Source organism: Cygnus atratus, chromosome 1, assembly GCF_013377495.2.
Source record: "Cygnus atratus isolate AKBS03 ecotype Queensland, Australia chromosome 1, CAtr_DNAZoo_HiC_assembly, whole genome shotgun sequence".
Lineage (NCBI taxonomy): Eukaryota > Metazoa > Chordata > Aves > Anseriformes > Anatidae > Cygnus > Cygnus atratus.
In genome coordinates this window covers 143,901,192-143,920,201 of record NC_066362.1, presented here as the reverse complement: position 1 = coordinate 143,920,201, position 19,010 = coordinate 143,901,192, and the positions used below count along the sequence as shown (strand labels likewise).

The following is a 19,010-nucleotide window of genomic DNA, read 5'->3' as shown; positions in this document are numbered from 1 at the left end:
AAGGCTGAGAATCGAGATTTCCCCTTATGAAACCCACAAATTGGTAAGTTATATTCTCCCTGTAATTAGGTCAGTGTTTCAACACATTGGCTTTCTAAGCCTTTAGTGACACCAGTCCCAGGGCATTTGTTTTCCTGGAGAACTGGATTTACAACGACTTTTTTTTTTTTTTAAATTATTGTTCTAGGGGCACTGCAACTGTATTCAAAAATAAGTAGCTGTAATACAAGTAGGAGTTGATCTTATCAAAATCCATTCTGGAACGTTTCAAGCTGATGTCTACTGTTCTGTTTTTTTTTTCTTGTTTGTTTTCATCTAGGGGCTATAGCGCATGTAGATTGAAAGCCTGCCTAAGCTTAGCAACAGAAACACCAAACCTGATGAACAAATAAGGGGATGGAAAGGATGGAGAAACAGTAGTATTTTATGCTTGGGCTAACAATACTTGTAAAATAGAATCAGCAGGCAGAAAGCATTTTCAGATTAGGAAATGCTAAAAAGTTCAATTCTACCTTAGCGTCCTTGAGATAAAAAGAAGAAAAAGCTCACTTGAAAAGAAAGAATGAAGTCTACTACCATGCTGAAGAGGAGGAAGAAAACATTAGATGTCAGGATCAAACTACTGTTTTGCATTTTATATGTAGTCAGAATCCAGAGAGTATTATTGCATATTTCAAGACACAAAGTGTATTCTTTAACAAGAGTCACTTGATTCTTAAAGTAGCTATTCATAAGACTGAAATGGAACTAAGGGATTTTAATTATTTTTCATTACCAGACTGGCTTTTCCGATCACAGGCCAACATTTCCAGCGTGTCTTGTCCAGTATGCTCCCCTTTTATTAGTTTTGACTTTGGTTTAGGAACCTGGTGAAGAATTGTTATAGCTTCTTTACTATACAAAGCAGATCACTTAAATTAGTCTCAAAAATTAGGAAACAAGCACAAGAAAACTTAAGAAAAAAGCACCAATTCTGAAGGTACTATATAACACATCCCTTGAAAAATATGAAGTGGGCAACTGTATCTATTGCAAATAGCACACAATAGCACACTTTTTTAGTTCTGCTGTCTACGCAATAATATGGGAGTTACTCAGTTCATCCTCTTCCCTCCCTACACCAATAAGCTTACTATTCATTACGTTTTCAGCTGTAGTGCAGAAAAGAACAGACTGTGGGAAATACACTCATTAGCCTTTAAGAGTCAATTTACTTTTGACAAGAAAAGCAGTTGATGATACACTTTTATTCTAGTGATGCCATTTGAAATCTTTTAAATCGCGGAATAATAAGATTTGGTGAGGAGGGAGTCTTACAAACACTAGTTAATTTTCAGAATACAAGTGTTTAACAGAGCATTCCAAGAACTGCATCAACTAAAGGCGTACACTGAAAAACAACTTACCTGGAAACTTATCAAGTAACACAATGCTGCCAGTTCACAAGCCTCTTTCCACTGTGCCTCGTTCTGCTGAGCCAATTTCAGTAGCAAAGTTCCAGCATGCATGTATAACTGTCCTTTCATTTCGATGAAGGTACGAGACAACTCGTCAGTCCCACTCACATAGGTTTTCACTGAGTGAAGCACACGATCAAGACTAAAATGTAGAAAAGACTCATTCTGAGCAAAGTCCTGGTAAAAGCTATAGCATGTTTGGGGTCAATGTTATTTAACTGTGAATCAAGTAACTTGATGAGTCAACTAGAAGGCAGAATAACTGTCTCAAACTCCCAAAGCTCTCAACTTTGTTTATTGAAGTAAAATTCACTTCACTTACCAAAAGGACAGACCAAAATACAGTTAGACTGGTTCTTCCAAATAAGAGATACCGCAGCAATCTGAATAGCTGCAGGCCAGTAAATAGTCTCCACTCAGGAGTGGCTTTCCAATAAACAGTCAACACACTCTTTCAGTAACCTGACAAAACTATAATAGCTGTTAGCATTGCCATGATCTAGAAGCGCTTCAGATCTAGGTACCCTGAAGGACAACCACACGTTTATGGTCAATGTTATGGTCAATGTTCAGGGTGGGCGGGGGGGAACATATCTGGACATTACCTATTCCTCAACCATTGCCTGTATTGCTTCATATACTCATTCAAGAAGAGCAGACTGAAGAACATTGTTTTAAAAAAGGTAACAATCATCACTTAAGCGAGAAACAAAGCTATGTCAATAGAAGTTAGCGAGAAAGGGAATCACAGAATTGTAGGGGTTGGAAGGGACCTCGAGAGATCATTGGGTCCAACCCCCCTGCCAAAGCAGGTTCCCTAGAGCAAATTGCACAGGTAGGCATCCAGATGGGTCTTGAATATCTCCAGAGAAGGTAACAGAAAGAAGAGAAGGTAGATCTAAGGGAACATAGCTCTTCACCAACAAATTGGCTACAAACGTTGTTTTGTACTACTTCAGCTGTGACACAAATGGTACGCCTTGAAACCAGCTAGCCCTGAAACACTATCCAGTTTTCTCTGAAGGTGAATGTTCTTACTGCAGGCAGCTTCCTCCCTTCCAATTATATTATATGCCTAAAATTCTTAATTATTTCAACATGTGTTGTGTTAACTTGACCAGGACAAAGCTGATACACAAGCACCTGGGAAATTTTAATGAGATAGTTGCTGAGGTACAGAACATTCTCTTACTGAAGGGCAAAAAGGTAATTGACCCAAGATAATATTGGGTCTTCCCCACGGTTATGTGCTGACTACTCAAACAAGGCTTATAGCCTGGGGCTCAAGCCTACCAGGAACCTTTCTTTATTCTAAAACAGAGTCTTGTCTCCCATCCACAAACTGGTTACACAGTGAAATTGAAGCCTGGTAGATGTTCTGTGACCTAGAAAAATACATGTAATTCATAGAGGTTTTTTGTTTTGCTTTAAATACAGAAAAGGTAAAACAATACTTTTTGAGTGCGCCTCTGCATTCCTGAGCATCTCTAGAAGATAGCGTCACTTTAAGAAAGCTGCAATAGGCCAGCAGTTGATCTTTCTTGATAGTTCTCCAATTACTTTTATCAGACTCCAAGTCTTGTACAGATTCCAGGTATTCCTAAAGAAGAAGGTTCAGAGGATAAGGAACAGTCATCCTTCCATAAAGGCAAAGACACTACTTCTCCAAAACAAATCACTATCATTTACTGCATAATCTATTTCCACTACTGAGACATTTACCAACAGCAAAATTCCAGGGAACTATTTGCCTGAACAGTTTGGTCCCTGAAATTAGAAACTAAACAACTCCGTAACATTTAACTCTAGGAAGGAAACTCCAAAGAAGTACTTTGTAATTTGAGTGGTTTCACTAACTTGCATTTGAAGGAGTTAAATCACTTGAGAAATAGCTGTCAGTGTAATGAACTAAGAGACACAAGCTAGTTTAAAGGATATGGAAGATTATCACAATATCAAAATACGATTGCACACCTCAAATGTCTCTATGACACAGGAGCACCATTCCAAGCTTGACTGCAAAGGTATTTTCTTCTTTGCCTCCTGACAATGGAGAACAGCATCTCTCAGCCTATTATTGGAGCGGTAGAGCGCAACTAGTCTGATGTTAATGTAGATATCATCTGGTCTTGCATAGAGCTCTGCTTGAATCAAGTCAAAAAGTTGATTCCATCCATCTTCACCTTTACAATCCAGCAACTGCTCCTATTGAACATGAAGGCAACACATTAATATTTCATCTTGCATGTGGGCCTTTTCAACAACTGCATTAAGAGACAATTCTCTTGCCTCCACCACACAGACTACATTACTTAAACTATTAAAGCTGAAAAGCTTCCAGTTATTACGAAGTTTGATGAAATACTCAAACATTTAAAATACAAAAAAAAAAACAAAACAATTTGCCTCTTATGGATGGTATGTTCAGCTTGTGAAACCATTTGGTTCAAAGACAGCATATCCTGATGCAGAATAGCCTGTCTGAAACAAGCATCTTAAGACTTTAAGTGTCATTGCTGCTCCGCTACACAAAACTAATACTTGTGCAAAAGTGAGATTGTGTGACTGAAGGCATTTACACAGTAACTGAGAATTAGAGCATTCCTTACTTTATGCTGTTTTAATCCAAATTTAAAAAACAAAAAAAGCAGCATAGACAGCAAGGAAGTCTGAGTTCTCAGGCCTGCTACCTTCCTGCCAGTCACACAATAAATAGAGAACTGCCTACCTAGTCTTAACTTTTTGGATGTGACTACTAACATGATTTCCCTGCATTTTTGAAGACTGTCAACCCTGAAACCTTGAGAAGTGTATGAAAGCCTGCAGCTGCAGTTTTCTTGAAAGCTAGACAGAAGTGTCAAACAGCAAAGAAATTAACATTTCTTTAAATAGAAGAATATTAAATCTAGAAGAATAAATTCTAGAATAATTAAATCTAAAGAATATTAATTCCATTAGATTTAATACTCAAGATTCTAAAATAATTTCGCCAGGAAGTTTTACATGAGATGACACGGGAAAAGTGCCCCAGTCAGATACTAGAAGCTTCTTTAAGTCACAGAACAGAGATTGGAAATTGGCATTTACCTTCAACTTGTAAACAGCAGGGCTTCCAGGAAACAACTTAGCAGCTTTTTCAACCCAGTATTTTGCTCTTTCATCAGTGACGTCATTATTGCACAGTAACTCAGCTATCTTCAGTATTAGATCTTTCTGCGCTGGGTTCAACTCCACAGAACGCTAGTTTTCCCCATGCACACACACGGAAAAAAAAGTCAGGAAAAAAAAGGTAACTTGATCTTGCAATCCACACAGAACAGGAAAGAATTACACCACTCGTTGAAAAGACACAGGTATTCAAATTAGACAGATCTATTAGTAAATACTTTCTGAATACATTAAGAAAGACCTCAGTTTCTAAACGTATCACTAGTTTACAGCACCCAGATACATCTGCTGCAACTCAAAAGAGCAAAAATTCAGAAAAGAAAAAGTTTAGAAGAGCAAAAATGCAAAAGCCAGCTACTCTGCCCCTACCACCAGCTATACGCTGGCAGCTGGACTCTTAAGTACCTTTAGTCTAACTCCATATGGACACTTTTGAAGAAAGATGTAATTAAGTCACACACTAAGACAAGCTGGGATGTACTGGCAGCAAAACTTTTGAGCACATCCTCTCCCTCCCCAAAACCTGAACAAAGGCATTCTGATGGTGAATTTCTCATTGGGCAAGCATATACATGTAAATTATGTTTGCCCTGCCCCATCTCACCTCCCCCAAACCCAAACAAAACCAAAAAAAAAAGCAATAAATACAAACAACTAGAAAACACCCTAGGTCTAGTCTTCCAGTAGCAACTAGATTACTGCTGTCATCAGAGCCCCTACTAGGAAATTCGACAGCAGTCACAGATCCTTAGTCCAAAGGGCAATGTACGATATGGAAAGAATTTAATAGCAGGTAGCACAAAGACCCAGTCTAGGTCACAAAAGAATCAACTTAAAAAAAACACTGCTGAAGCAAATCACGTCAAATGAAGAATCCCCTCTGCAGTACATCATATACATACACATTTTGCAACGGAAAGCATACATATTACACTTTTTCCACAAACATGTTTTCTTTTATGCATTTAAGAAGTGCCCAGAACTGAATGATTTTAAAAGTCCTTTTGCAATGGATTACAGCAGGACATCGGAGGTCAGCTGAGTACTTACCTTGTAACATCCAAAAGCTTTTTCTGTGTTGTCCTCAGCTTCATAAATTTGTCCAAGAAATCTGTGTGCTTTCGGATCTCTCTCTTGCACACTGAGGTATGTACATATGTACCTATGGAACAGGAAAAAAAAAAGGATCAATATTCCCAATATTCCTCAATAATATGAGTCTCTCTGTCCTCCCCCCCAGCCTCCATGGAACTGAAGCAGGAATTTAACATGTGATACAGGAAACGCAGTCATGGTTGGTTCTAGATACCTGGTCTGGACCTTACAGTACAGAACAACATTATTTTTACATGTACAGATGCTACTTATTTGCCAGCAAGTATTGGTGTTTATTAAAAAAAAGAAACTCTAACTGTAATAACTTCACAGAAACTGTAATAACTTCATAACACAATGGAATAAAAGCCATTTCAAACGGTAAGTTTTTCAATATCACATAACTAATTATCTAAGTTGCTGTTTTATAAAGATTTAAACAGCATCTGATACCCACGTCTACTGCTACCTTAAAGCAGCATGACAGCGATCTTGATTTCTCCAGTCTACTTCACATTCATTTAGCTTTTCTATTATACTTTAGAGAACAGAATAACAGCATACATCAACGTGTGTTACCTTTTAGCAAGTTCATACTCTTTTACTTCAAAATACAGCTTAGCAAAAAGGAATCCTTTCAACGATTTCTGAAGGGGGAAAACACACAACAAGCACATTTTAGACGTACAACACTTTTAAAGTAATTGAATAGGAAGGCCCTTATAATACTTTTGAGAGGCTGAATTTGATAACTAGTTATCAGCTCCAGTTCGCTCCTCATATCCAAAGCTTTGTTTTTGAAAGATGTGGGATTTGGAAAACAACGTTTTTCCAGTAACAGGCAAATTGAGGTTACTGGTGAAGCAAGCAACAAGCCTTAATACTTGTAACAGTTCATAAACACTTCTGACTAAAAAGTGTAGAAGAATGGAGTCAGCTACATTTAAAGTACAGTGTTTTTTTTCCCCAATGTAACAATGTTGCAAAAAGAATACCTAAATCTGACAGACTAAACAAGAAGATGCTATTTAGTCCTGCTCTAGTACATGTCACATACAACTGTTTAAATATAGCTAGAAAATGCTGTCTCCTCCACTAAGAAATCCCACCTACTCTCAGTTTATATACAAAATGCATTGATACAATAATTTATTTCTGATGTTATCAGTCTGAGATAACTTGAACACACTTGTTCTGGGGATGAAACGTGAAAGGTATTTATGGAGGAATAAAACAAGGAAACGAAAGTGAAAAAAAAGGCAAAACAGAAGACTGAGCAAGCAAGAGGGCAAGATGGCAGAAGCATGGGCAGGAGGAAATGAGTCAAAGGAATGAGCTAGGGAACTACAAAGTCACAAGCAAAAACTTCAAGGTAGAAGCTAGATAATATGTATTCAAAATCTGAGCTCCCAACATCAGATCAAAAGCAGGTTTTGTTTGTGAACTCCAAAATACTGGAGGTAGTTAGGTCTATGATACAAAACGTTAGACAACTGTCTACATTCTAAATACACTCAAACTGCCAGTCTTCACCCCCTCCCACCCTCAAGTTATCTACGTAAAACTTTAAAAAGTGAAACGTGAATGAAAGCAGGCCTCCTAGTTTTCAGTCCATATTTTCAGGTATCACAAAGACGCACTGACATGCCAGAGTGGAGTCAACCTTGACACCTTATATACAGAGATGAAAAGAAACCTCAAAATAAACGCTTGCAGCCTTGTAAGACCCTTCCCCCCGAAATCAACACAAGGAAACCAGTAACTATTTCCACCGTGGACTGTGTTACACAGTCAGTTGTAAGCATCGCTCAAAAGTCAAAACTAAATGCATCCAGTGGCCTTGAGCACAAGAAAAGGAGAGGAAATGTTTTTTGTCAAGTCCACCAGGAACATCAAAACTGTGGAAAAGTATCTGTGAGTCTGGCAGCGATGCACTTGACACTGTCTAATCTAAACAGCACCCAAGTCGAATAAACAAAGTCACAGGACAACTTTGTTGCTGTTGGGAAAGGCACAAATGATGGTATACACAGGCCCTGCATGCAGTCCCTAACGTATAATGGTTAGCTCGGGCACATTCAGGCTGCTAAATATTCTGCCTCTGCGATAAAACCAATTCAGAGCGGCAGAACGGCATCTTTCAGGATTAGGGCCCCGTGAATTGCATCAGTCGGCTGAGACCTGCGTAGCATTTTCCAGCTGTAATAGGAACGCTTGGAGTTTTTCACCCCTGTGCCCGGCTAGTGACAGAGAGCAGAACCGTCTTCTCCCAGCTCTCCCTCCCTCGACGCTATCGCTTCACGAAGCGGCCGGCCAGAAATATTCACCGCGCCGCACGTAAAGGAAACTGAAAGTTTAAGGCGGCGTGCTGCCTATTTGAGCTCAGTTTCTGAAGGGAAGTAACGCCGGGAAGTTAGGAACCAGGGGCCCACAAACCCGAACGGCTCTGTAACTGCCGGCGGGCCTCTCCTACAGCAACCCCAGGGCTCACCGGCTGGAGGAGAGGCTCGCGGCGTTTCCCGTGAGGAAACCCCTTACTTTTCCCTCGCACCGGCCTCGAGGAAAACACTGCTAAAAACCCCCTCCCGTCCGTGAAGCGCCGCGGAGCAGCCCCAACGCCCCCCGCCCCCCGCCGCACGAAGCCGGCTACCCCAACCCCAACCCCAACCCCCCCCCCGCACGAAGCCGGCTACCCCAACCCCAACCCACCCACCCCCCGCACGAAGCCGGCCACCCCAACCCCAGCCCTCAGCCAAGCCAACCGGGGCCCCGGCCGCCTCTCCCCCCCCGGGCCAAAGGAAACGGCGAGGCCTCGCTCACCTCTCTCAGGGAAGGCGCAGCGGCCTGCACGGCGGCGACATAGCGCTCCACCTCGGCCTTGCTGCGCCTCAACATGGCGACGGCGGCCGCACCGAGCCCAGCCGGGCTCTGCTCCGCTCCGCGCCGCGCCGCACCGCTCCTGGCGGGGCAACAGCCGCGCAGCGTCTCCGCCCCACCTTAGGAACGCTACGCACGCTACGCACGCTACGCAGCTACGCACGTTCCCGCGCGCCCCTGCGGCGCCCGCCCTGCGGAGGGTGCGCAGGAGCCGCCGCGCGTTACGCAAATCTCCCCCCGCGCGCCCAACGGCGCCCGCCCCCGGTGAATGCGCAGGAGCTGTCGCCACAGTGAGGGGGCGGGGCGCTGGGTGGGGCCAGCCCGCCCGTGAGGCATGCGCGGGGCCGGAGGCCGGCCGTTGGGGGCGGCCGTTGGGGCTCCCTTACGGGGCGTTAGGAAATGAGCTTGCAAATGGCCCTTCAGAAATCAGCTGGGAGCAGCCCTTAAGATGAGCAGGCTGCAAAGCTTGAGACAGGAGGTTTAAACTATTTTTATTTTTATTTTTTTTAAGCCGTAAGGCAGTTGCCCCGTGGCTTAATTCCCACCAGGAGCCTGCTAGCTGGAGGTGCCCGGCTTGCTTTTCTGCAAGTTCCAGTCACTTTGGTCAAAATGAGGCCACTGGGCTGTCCCCGAGTCGTGTGATACCTCTGTGAATATCTCTTCATTAAAAATTCATCCCCTTCTCAGTCTGTAGCGACCCATTGACATACACAAGTTTCCTGCTACACCTAAGCACTACTGACATCTCCACAACTCCTACCATATTTTCAGGAAAAGTAAAGTATCCACCTTGTTTCTGTAAGGAGATCAGCAGCAGCCACCTAACCCCCTAACCCTGGTTAACCAGAGTTAACCCTATCTTTAATTATTTGCTCTATTAGTGGTGATTTCTTTACACATTGGCTTTAATTCCGTAAGAAGAAAGAGCGTTTTTTTCCCCTCTGCTTTTTAAATGACTGGGGTTACAAGCAGTTTGTCAACACCTGCCAGGCTGAGGATTAGAAGTCTTAGTGCTGGTGCAGAGGAGAATCCGAGAGCTGGCTCGGGAGTCACTGGAGGAAATTTTTGCTTTTCATGATGTGAAATTGCATGTGAAATTGACTTCATACAGACAAGGTTGAGTGCCTTGATGCTGGTCAGCATCTCTGTGGAATTAGCACCACGTTGTCCCCAGTGGTTGCAACACCAGGAAGGTAGCCCACCAGACAGGCCAGCAGTTGACCGGCTCTAGTGCTAACCTTGCAACCAGACCATACTCAGCTTGGCTCACTACACATCTTGATACCTTGGTAGAAACTGAGCTCAGGATTTGCCACTGCTGGAGGCAGAAAGGCTTTAGGCTCAGCTCCTTCCCCCTACAGCTACATCCATTGGGCTTTCTGAAGCGCTCCCTACTGTTATTCTAAGCAGGAGCTTCAAAAGGAATCTCTCTTGCTCATGCATGATTGATCCCATGCAGTAAAAAGGGGGAAAAGCTGATACATCCGTTCCCAAATCCCAGGCCCACAGCCTCCTTTGAGAGACCTAGTAGGGGTCAAGGTTCAAAAAAACAGTAATAAACTCAGCCTCTTTAAAGAAAGCACGTCCAGCTATGTGAAATATTTATAATACTGACAGACCAGGAAGTAAGCTTCAACACTAGACCTGTAATTGTCCAGGTTTATTGTCTAATTGCTAGCTCCCTCCCTGTTTTGCACTGCTTTTAATAATGCTCTTCATGACAAAATCCATGGGTATTATTTCAATGATAGTTCACTCCAAAGACAGCTCCCGAGGGAGCAGTGTGAATTTGGGCAACCCTCCACTGGAGAGAGGACTCCAATAATAAGAATAGAGAAAATAAACACCAACACCTGGAGGGTGATTAAACACTGTGACATACTGCCTACAGAGGCTTGTGAGATCTTCCTTGGAGATACTCAAAACTTGGCTGTGTAAGACTTTCGGTATTGGTGCAGCTTTGAAGTTAGACCTGCTTTGAGCAGAGGTTTGGACTACCTGGCCTCTAGCAGCCCCAACCTTCTGAAATATTTCTGTGATGCAGCAGGCTTTGAACCCCTGAACCCTTGCATGCTCTTAGCGCTACGTAGTGGGGTCTGAAACACATACACTGGTGTTAATGACACAGAGGCCACGACCTTGGTGCTACTGCACCATAGTGCAGTCTTCATGATCAAGAACTTGGAAACAGCAAAAACATTGACTTCAGGTCACAGGGTTACCGCAGAGCCTGCAGGAGGCGCAAACGAGGCTGCCATGTTCTGGGTGGATATAACCACGCAAGGCAGGCCATGCCTCTCGGGGTCAGGGACTGTTTCCACCCAACTCTTTGAGCAGTAGGGCTGTGCATACTGTCAGTGGAGCGTGAAAAAACTAGAAGAACTGAATTACAATTTAAAGGACGTATTGCTGAGAGTGGTCTCCCGAATACATGGCACAGTCCAAAATCACAACGGTGTTATCAGGCTAGTTATTTAAACTTTTTTTTGGGGGGGGGAACTTCTCGTCATGAATACAGTATGGACTGCATTCAGCTACTGAACTGTTACTGCACTGAATAAATATATACAATAATAACAATCAAAAATACCTTACCTAGCACTAAACTGCAGGTTTGAGGTGAAAGCCACATTACATTGAAAACAGGAGAGAAAAAATGTGGTAGGAAGGTATACATTTTAAACTCAGACAAGGTATTTTCTTTAGGAAAACCTAGTGACTGTGCCAATTCAGAAAACAGCCAGAAAAACCAAGTTGTTCATTATGAAACAAACTGCAGTTTCTTTCTTAAACCTAAAAACTAAAGTGCATACGTAGGTTAGGCGTATGTCTCCTTTAAATCAGGATAAGGAAGTATTTACATAGTCACAGGTAGAAGCATAGGGAAGAAAGGCTGCCTTGCTGCTTTTCCACCCATCTCAAACACTCATTTAGGAGACGTGATACAAGTTTTAATAACATAGCCTTTATTGATGACACTGGAAAGATGTTTTCAAGCAACTAGTTTTCCATAAACAGAAAAGGAAATTTTGCTTGCTATGATGCAATTACACAAAATCCGTGTAAGTCACTAGTATGAAAAAGAAAAAAAAAACACGTGTACTTGATAACACAGTACCATCAAGAATTCCTAAGTAACTGTATTTTCAATAGAAAAGAGAAAAATAAAACAGGTGTGCAAGAACAGAAGTCAACGGTATAAAACAATCAGGTGTATGTTATAAGGAATTCTGATGACTTGTGAGCTCAGTTCTTGAGGATGACTAAAGAAATAGATCCTAGCAGGATCAAACCACATATATTTACACTCACAGTGTAAAAGTAATATTGCCAGTTAATTGAAATATGCATTTCCATTACTGTTCTAGAAGTTGAAGAAGCCAAGAAGCTAAATTTAAACCTCAGGTGTTCACATTTGTAACAAAATTCCTCTTGCATCCTGAATAATTAAGGCAAAGTATGTTATCTTTTGAAAATACCTTGTATATAGTTTCTGCATAAAAATATGAAATAAAAATAAAACTATATATATATATTTAATGGAACACTGTTATGTATGGTCCAGCAGAATAAGGCACAAAAAGTAAATACAATGCAAAAGCATATATAAAAGTTAATGTGTTACTCTGAATGGAATATAGCAAAATTCAAGTAGTTCTGAGTATGCTCATTTCTTGCAGTAGGAATATAGACTTCGTATAGATATTTCATGCTAAGTCTGATGTACAAAGATTCATCATGTAAGCACAAACTATCAGAAGCAGGTCATTTGTACAGTGACTGTATTTAGAAATACGATACTTTTCAAACCATCTGAAACCAGGCTCCTTAATGAGACTATCTGACCTGAAATCTAGGCATCTTTTTTTTCCACAAAGTGAGGTATGTTTGGTTTCTTGCCCTAGACACTTGAAGTTTTATACTCATGCTTAATTTGCACATCGATACTTTCAGTAATATAAATGACACTACGTGTCCGTAATGTTAGACACATTTGCAAAGTGTGTCTTTGCAGGTATTCACAAGCGTATTTTCTATCTAAAATTCCACAGAGATTACTGTGCACAATGGCGCACTTGTACCAGTTCAACTGCATTATCAGGGTCAGAAACCTTTCAGGTGAGTTGATATTTAATTTAGTCTGTAAGTGTGGCCTATTTATCAACAAATCAGTATACATGTACATGTATAGAGAATGGAAAATTTCAAAATATCTCGATTTGATTGAAAGGCATGCGTCACAATCTGTTGTCTGATTGCAGCCTCAAAGTCCCCCCCCAACACGTAATATGTATAACATTTTCATAAAGAACAGGGAGAGCAGATAAGTCTTCACTTCCTTCCCAAAGTTTCAGCTAGTTTCTTCAGTCTTTTCTTCAGCTCTAGAGGAAACTTCTCATAGCACTTTTTGCAGACAGGCTTCATATCAAATTCAACAAATTTATTCCTAAAGTGACAAGGCAAAGAAAAAAAAAAGTCCCATTTTTAATGCAAGGATATTGAAAAAAGAAAGTATCATAGCACATGTGCACAGACAAAAAAATACAGCTCCAATTTATACATATCTATGAAGTTACTGCCACAAGGTTATATACATTGTAGACAGTAATTACAGTACTGCATGCGAGTTATGCAGTCTTCTCCCAAGTGTCCATATTTATTAGCTGTGTCACTTAAAAGGCCTTTCAAATCTCATTGTAGAGCAAGGCAGACAAAACATAAGATAATGAAATAACATTATTTAGAGTTGCAGTTGTATGAAAAATATTTTGGTTTTGATTGCCATGAATGCATGCAAAAATTTTAAATAAAAGCATCCTTAGCACTAACCAAAGAAGAAAGGAGCAGAGGTGGTGGTGAGAAGGAAAAAAAGTTTACAGACAGATTGGCTTTTTCTTTTTCTGCTTCTCTTTATCCTTCGCTTCACGTTCCCGTTTGGCAAGGCGTCGCTTAAATTCATCTGGCATTTTCTCATAACAATGTTTGCAGACAGGTTTTAGATCAATTTCAACAAACTTATCCCTTTAGAGTTAAACAGAAAAAATAAAGGGACAGAAAAGGAGGAGAGTTAAGAAGACTTAACTGAAGGAAGAACTGAACAGACAGCTGAAAAAGATGTAGATTAGTAAATGGAGGAAGAGGAAGAAACAGGTGCAATTTTCTCAGTGCTGATCGTATGGTTTTTGTACCATAACAGTTAAACTACAGCAACATCTACACTGTAAAGATAACCACCGATCCGTTTTGAAGGCATCACACCTATCAATAAACTTACTTGAGTGTTAACTTAGTGTTGCAGGTTGAACAAGCGAAACAGTTCACACACCATGCCTTATTCAGAGCAGACACAACTAGAGCGAGGGAAAAAAAAAAGAAAGGAAATCATTAGCATTACAAAAAATATATATATAAAGAAAAAGCTGTAATGTTCATGAGACATGAAGCACGATCATTTGATTCTTATATCAAGTATTGAGGACCATAACAGTAACATGGCAAGACTAGGAAGGCATATAGGCACATGTGAATGCTGCACAGTGGGACCATGAAGTGTTGATAAAGCTGTCTCTGAGGGCACATACAATGCTATGGTCACCAGCAAGACCATTTTAACAAATTTCTGACTCACGTTGCTTGCTTCTACCTCATCTCATAGCACGCTGACCTCAGGCAACTGTTTTATGAGGCCATGTTTCAAACATGACCAGGAGACTTTTTCAGCTGAAAAGCAATCCAGCAAAAGGGTGTTTATGTTTTTATTCTGTTTCATTCCCCAGACCCTGCTCAGACCGCAGTGCCATCAACTGTAGCACTTGCCTGGTTGAAGAAACTAATGTGAAGCCAGGAATCAGGACGCTGCTGGTAAATCAGGGCTACCAAAGTGAAAAAAGGTTATGGACTAACGAGATAAATCACTTTATCATGATAAACATGAATATATTTTTATTCTTTGTTTTGGAGAGAAAGCTTTTTCTCTTTGTTCTTTATCTCTCTTTTCTGTTCCTCCTCTCTTTCACAGTATACCTTCCCAACGTTCCTTGCCAAAACTTGCTTCTCTTTTTAACCAAATGTAGAGGATCCAGGGCAATGCAATGCTTTTCTCCTAAAATGCAACATTTTGTCAGCAGCAAACAGAATCAGAACATTGTCATGCAAAACTTTTTTTTCCTACACTATTGGGCCAAGCACATCCACAGAAGATAGTTATTCACCTGCTTGCCAAAATAATACTAAGCAGATGAAAGTCTTCGCTTATAAGCAACCTCTCCAATACAGTCATAGACACTCTCTTGAAAAACTGTTGCCACAGATGTCTGTTTCACCAGAGAGAGAGAAAATAAAGTACTGGATACTCATCATTTGTGACAGCAGTGTCAAATTTCTGTGCAGAAGTGAAAGAAGAAACGTAGAATAATTGAAGACACACCATGAAAATAAAGAAATGACGACATCACAATCTGTTCAGTTCAGTGGCTGACACATACAATATGGGAGTCAGATTACACGGTGTAATGTAAGAAACACACAGAGATGTGGTGATCAGACAAGGCTGCGTTATTCATTCGCTTCAAGCCCCAGTTCTCTTCATTCAGGATTTCAGCGACGGGGAAGATACAGCTTCCTCCAAAGCCTTCTGGATTGTTGTTCTGCAGGTACAGTCCAGTCCCAAAAATGTGGGGAAAGCACATCCCCGGAATGTGGGTCTCACCCTATATTTACATGACTATGAACTACCTTATGGCTCCTTTTAAAAGCTAGAGGCTTCCGCCCACTTTGCTAATAGCTTTGGTTTAGGTGAGGCTAACATTGGTATTACAGTGTTTACTTCAGGCAGGTGTAACCAGGAACAAAGTAATGTGGCATTATTGCAGGTAGAACGATTTGCCTTTGGACAACCAGCTATGATAAAATGCCAAAAAGCGTCCAAAATAATCCCTCCCCCTGCTCCCCAAAATTAAAACACTCATTTCCACTTATGCCTTCACAGGACAGATCTTTACAATTCCTTCCTGGTTTTGTGAAATTATCATCAGCCTAGATTTTCAAAAGACAGGTGCCTGAGATAGATAGGCAAATACCTCCAGGAAGTGGATTGAAATGATGAAAGTTAGGCACTTAAAAAAATCCATTAGAAAGCCCACCTAAATCTTTAAATATCTTAATTCTTTTTCAAATCCAGATCATGATCCCTAAATTCATTTGAGAAGATGCCAATGTAGTCATTCTCACAGTTGCATGTGTTCATTTTTAAGGTAGGTGGGGCAGGAAGCCACCAGTGCATCTCCCAGCATCCCTGGTCTTTGCTTGTTACTAAAGGGTTTCCAGCTGACCACAGCTCTCTTCAGACACTGCGTGATCTTCCACTATCACAAAACATTCACTACAAGGTCTTCTTACTATTTGGCCTCTGACTAATCAGATCTATCCTAATTTCTGATCAAGATAATGGCCTGTTTTGGTTTAATGAGAACAGCCAGGGATTCAACAAGGGCCTTACTTCCACTGTTAGAGAGAACTTCCATCAAAATATAACGTTAAGAAAACAGTCAGAAAAGTGCTTACCATCTCCTTCAATCACACGATTGCAATGGAAACAAACATCACCAAACAGCTGAAGAGGAAGGAGAAGTAATGAATTTTTAATTGAATGATTTTATCAAGAGTAGCTTCTCAAAATAACAAAATGCTCTATTTTGGCTGATGGGCACAGTAGCTTTACTGTTTATTTCAGTAAAAAAAAAAAAAAAAAGAAAATTAGCAGGTCTGCTTTTGTTTTCCAATTAAGTTTTGCATCATCTTATCAGAAAAAGTCTCTGTAATGTTGAAGATGAAAACATCTGTTTACATCTGCTTGACACTCTAAAAATGTTGTGTTGTTTTGTTTTACTATTTCTCTAATCCTGAACATTTAAAATACAGCAAAGTCACATACAGATCTTTAGTAATCATCCAATTTAACATTTGGACTTACAAGCATGACTAGAACAACATGCTACTTTTTCTGGCAAAAGCTGTAAGGAAATGCTATGTTTATTTATTTTTCTTAAAATCAATCAATCGGTCAATAAATAAAAGGCCAGAAATCCTTCATTCCATTTCCATACTTAACATCTGTCCACGATGTAACAATCTATGAATGGTTTTGTATGCCCAAAATTTCATGTGTTTTTTTTCTAACTGTAGGAGCTGATGTAGTGAATGACATTCCTTCAACATACAACTCTTGCCTGGTGTATGTTCTTGCCCTATCATGGATGCAGCTATTTCTACTAATGTCACGGCATTTATTGCCTACAAGTGTGCCAGCAACATTTCAATCATCTGCCCTTCATCGCTGACAATTTAAGAATCAATCTGTAATTAGCAGATGCCTTACAACTCCCAGAGATAATGCCTACTTCAGCCAAGCAAAGGTGTGTACGTGACACCTTGTGGTTGGCTTCCAAATAATAATGGTTTATACCTTACAGTGCTGGACTGCACAATTAAGGGAGTCTGCAGGGAACTGTATATAGCTCTTATTTAAATGCAAGCGGTCACTAGGTGGTGTCCTCTGACAAATTAAGTCTTTGTAGTCTTAGGCAGCTGAATGAATGAGCTGGGTGATGCTGTGTATCCTAACAGGATCATCTTAGAGTAGCAGAAAAGAAACACGCTACTCACAAAGGCTTCGTGTCAAACCACAGCTCCTGAATGGCAAATCTTCTTATATTTCTTGGGAAAGATTTGGTGTTATTAGCTGCTCTCATCTCGCAGATATGCAAAAGCTTGAAACAGCTCTACATAAGCGCCACTAAGCTTGAAGAACAACTCGATACTGATTAGCCCATCTAGTCTTTGTGAAATCCCTGAAGTTTTGTTTTTCAATGCCAGATTTATAATTAGAGAAACCGATATAAATTAACTGCAACAGAACATCTGCTAATTAGCTTTATAACCACAGGTGATTATGAGAAAACAGAAGAATGTCTATGGTCTTCCATCTCCTTTAATAAAATCAATTCATGAGTTTAACAATACAATTTCTAAAAATATGCCACCTTACCTGATTGTAGTGGGTTTCACAATATGCCAAGCCTTTTCTCTCATAATGACGATGACCCAGGAATGGCTTTTCACATTTCGCACAAACAAAATGCTATGAAGAAAATTATATACAGTTTTGGATTACTTGGAAGTAATTGCATTTTTTCTGGAAAGCAAATAAACAATGTGAATGTCATGTCTAGTGAGCCACTGATTCTCTTGAAAAGGAGAATTAAAACTTGTCTTCAACATTTCAATCCAAAAGTTACAAAAAAAGGAAGCAAAGTGATGTGTTATCAACGAATAGAATGAAGAGAGATTAAATAATAAGCACCATCATTACACTCTTGTGAAGAAAGCTCTTGCTGGAGGAGATTTTCTAAACAAAAGGAATAGACCGCTTATCTTCCTAATTTAAAACGAAGATATGGAACTAAGTCTTGTGCATGCCCTTGAAATATGAAACCCTCCCATGAAGTGCTTTACCTGTAGCAGGTAACTGTGAAAGACTTAAGAATATTATGGTGCCCAGTAATATTACAGTTGTCACAGAACTTTACCGCCTTTCCATATATCCTGCTCTTCACTTTGTGAAATTTTCTTCTATAAGGGCCTGGCAGTGCTTCCTCTAATTAATGATTTTATAGCTTCACAGTCAAAGGTCTCTGCAAGGTTGGAAATTACTCTCATTTCACAGTGAAAGACCAGACACGAGAAGGTTGAAAATAGGATTAGGAGAATGCATATACTCATTATTCCTGCATACTTTTCCAATCCTTTCATGTAGACTGATCAGCAATATTCCAGGTATGTTAATATTTACATTTGTGAAAGACAATGTATCAGCTATTGTTTACCTCCACATGCCACTGTTTGCCCATAGCATTCACCACTCGTCCTTCAATTGGTCTTCTACATGCTCCACAGATGGGGACACCCATTTTGTCATGGCAGGGTAAACAATATAATTCTCCCTTCAACTCACGAGCATCAGCAGTAAGCTCCTTCCTGTTCAAAAGTTAATTAATTGAGAGCATGAATAAAGGAACTGAATGATTTCAACTCTTGAGAGTTTCTGGAGATAATCTAATTTTTAGCATTTGTTTTAGAAATTGGATTTATACTACAATAATGGATCTAGCAGCATCAAATATGGCAATTCTTTTTTTTTTTTTGAAACAAGACTGATTCCATAGTAAACTGAGAAAACCCTACTAAGTACAATGCATTAAGTCTCTCTGAAAATAGCTACTGAGCTGTTTTCAAACGTGTTTGAAAGCTGTAGTCATGCTTGGCTTCTATTCTGGTCCTCTTATCACTTGTTTATTTTAGCTTTACATAAATGTAACTGAAAGGAAAATGCAATTCTTTACATTTTCCCTGTGG

At 40.3% G+C, this 19,010-nt stretch overlaps 2 protein-coding genes across 12 annotated transcripts in view; both read right to left on the bottom strand.

The window, feature by feature from the left end:
• The window catches only part of RGPD4 (RANBP2 like and GRIP domain containing 4), a 31,471-nt gene extending 22,611 nt beyond the window's left edge, over positions 1-8,860 (bottom strand). For 2 of the 3 annotated variants that reach the window (XM_035558146.1, XM_035558147.1), the window contains exons 1-8: positions 8,541-8,860; positions 6,300-6,367; positions 5,676-5,787; positions 4,545-4,697; positions 3,432-3,662; positions 2,912-3,057; positions 1,407-1,599; positions 776-866 (exon numbers count right to left, since the gene is read on the bottom strand). In XM_035558146.1, coding sequence (XP_035414039.1) covers positions 776-866; positions 1,407-1,599; positions 2,912-3,057; positions 3,432-3,662; positions 4,545-4,697; positions 5,676-5,787; positions 6,300-6,367; positions 8,541-8,615 — 1,069 coding nt within the window. In that variant the 5' untranslated portion in view covers positions 8,616-8,860. The remainder of the gene's footprint in view (positions 1-775; positions 867-1,406; positions 1,600-2,911; positions 3,058-3,431; positions 3,663-4,544; positions 4,698-5,675; positions 5,788-6,299; positions 6,368-8,540) is intronic. The other variant, XM_035558148.2, reaches the window with a different exon arrangement.
• Positions 8,861-11,540: 2,680 nt separating this feature from the next.
• The window catches only part of LIMS1 (LIM zinc finger domain containing 1), a 66,490-nt gene continuing 59,020 nt past the window's right edge, over positions 11,541-19,010 (bottom strand). For all 9 annotated transcript variants that reach the window (XM_035558143.2, XM_035558144.1, XM_035558145.2 and 6 more), the window contains exons 6-10: positions 18,482-18,632; positions 17,644-17,736; positions 16,161-16,209; positions 13,873-13,948; positions 11,541-13,044 (exon numbers count right to left, since the gene is read on the bottom strand). In XM_035558143.2, coding sequence (XP_035414036.1) covers positions 12,930-13,044; positions 13,873-13,948; positions 16,161-16,209; positions 17,644-17,736; positions 18,482-18,632 — 484 coding nt within the window. In that variant the 3' untranslated portion in view covers positions 11,541-12,929. The remainder of the gene's footprint in view (positions 13,045-13,872; positions 13,949-16,160; positions 16,210-17,643; positions 17,737-18,481; positions 18,633-19,010) is intronic.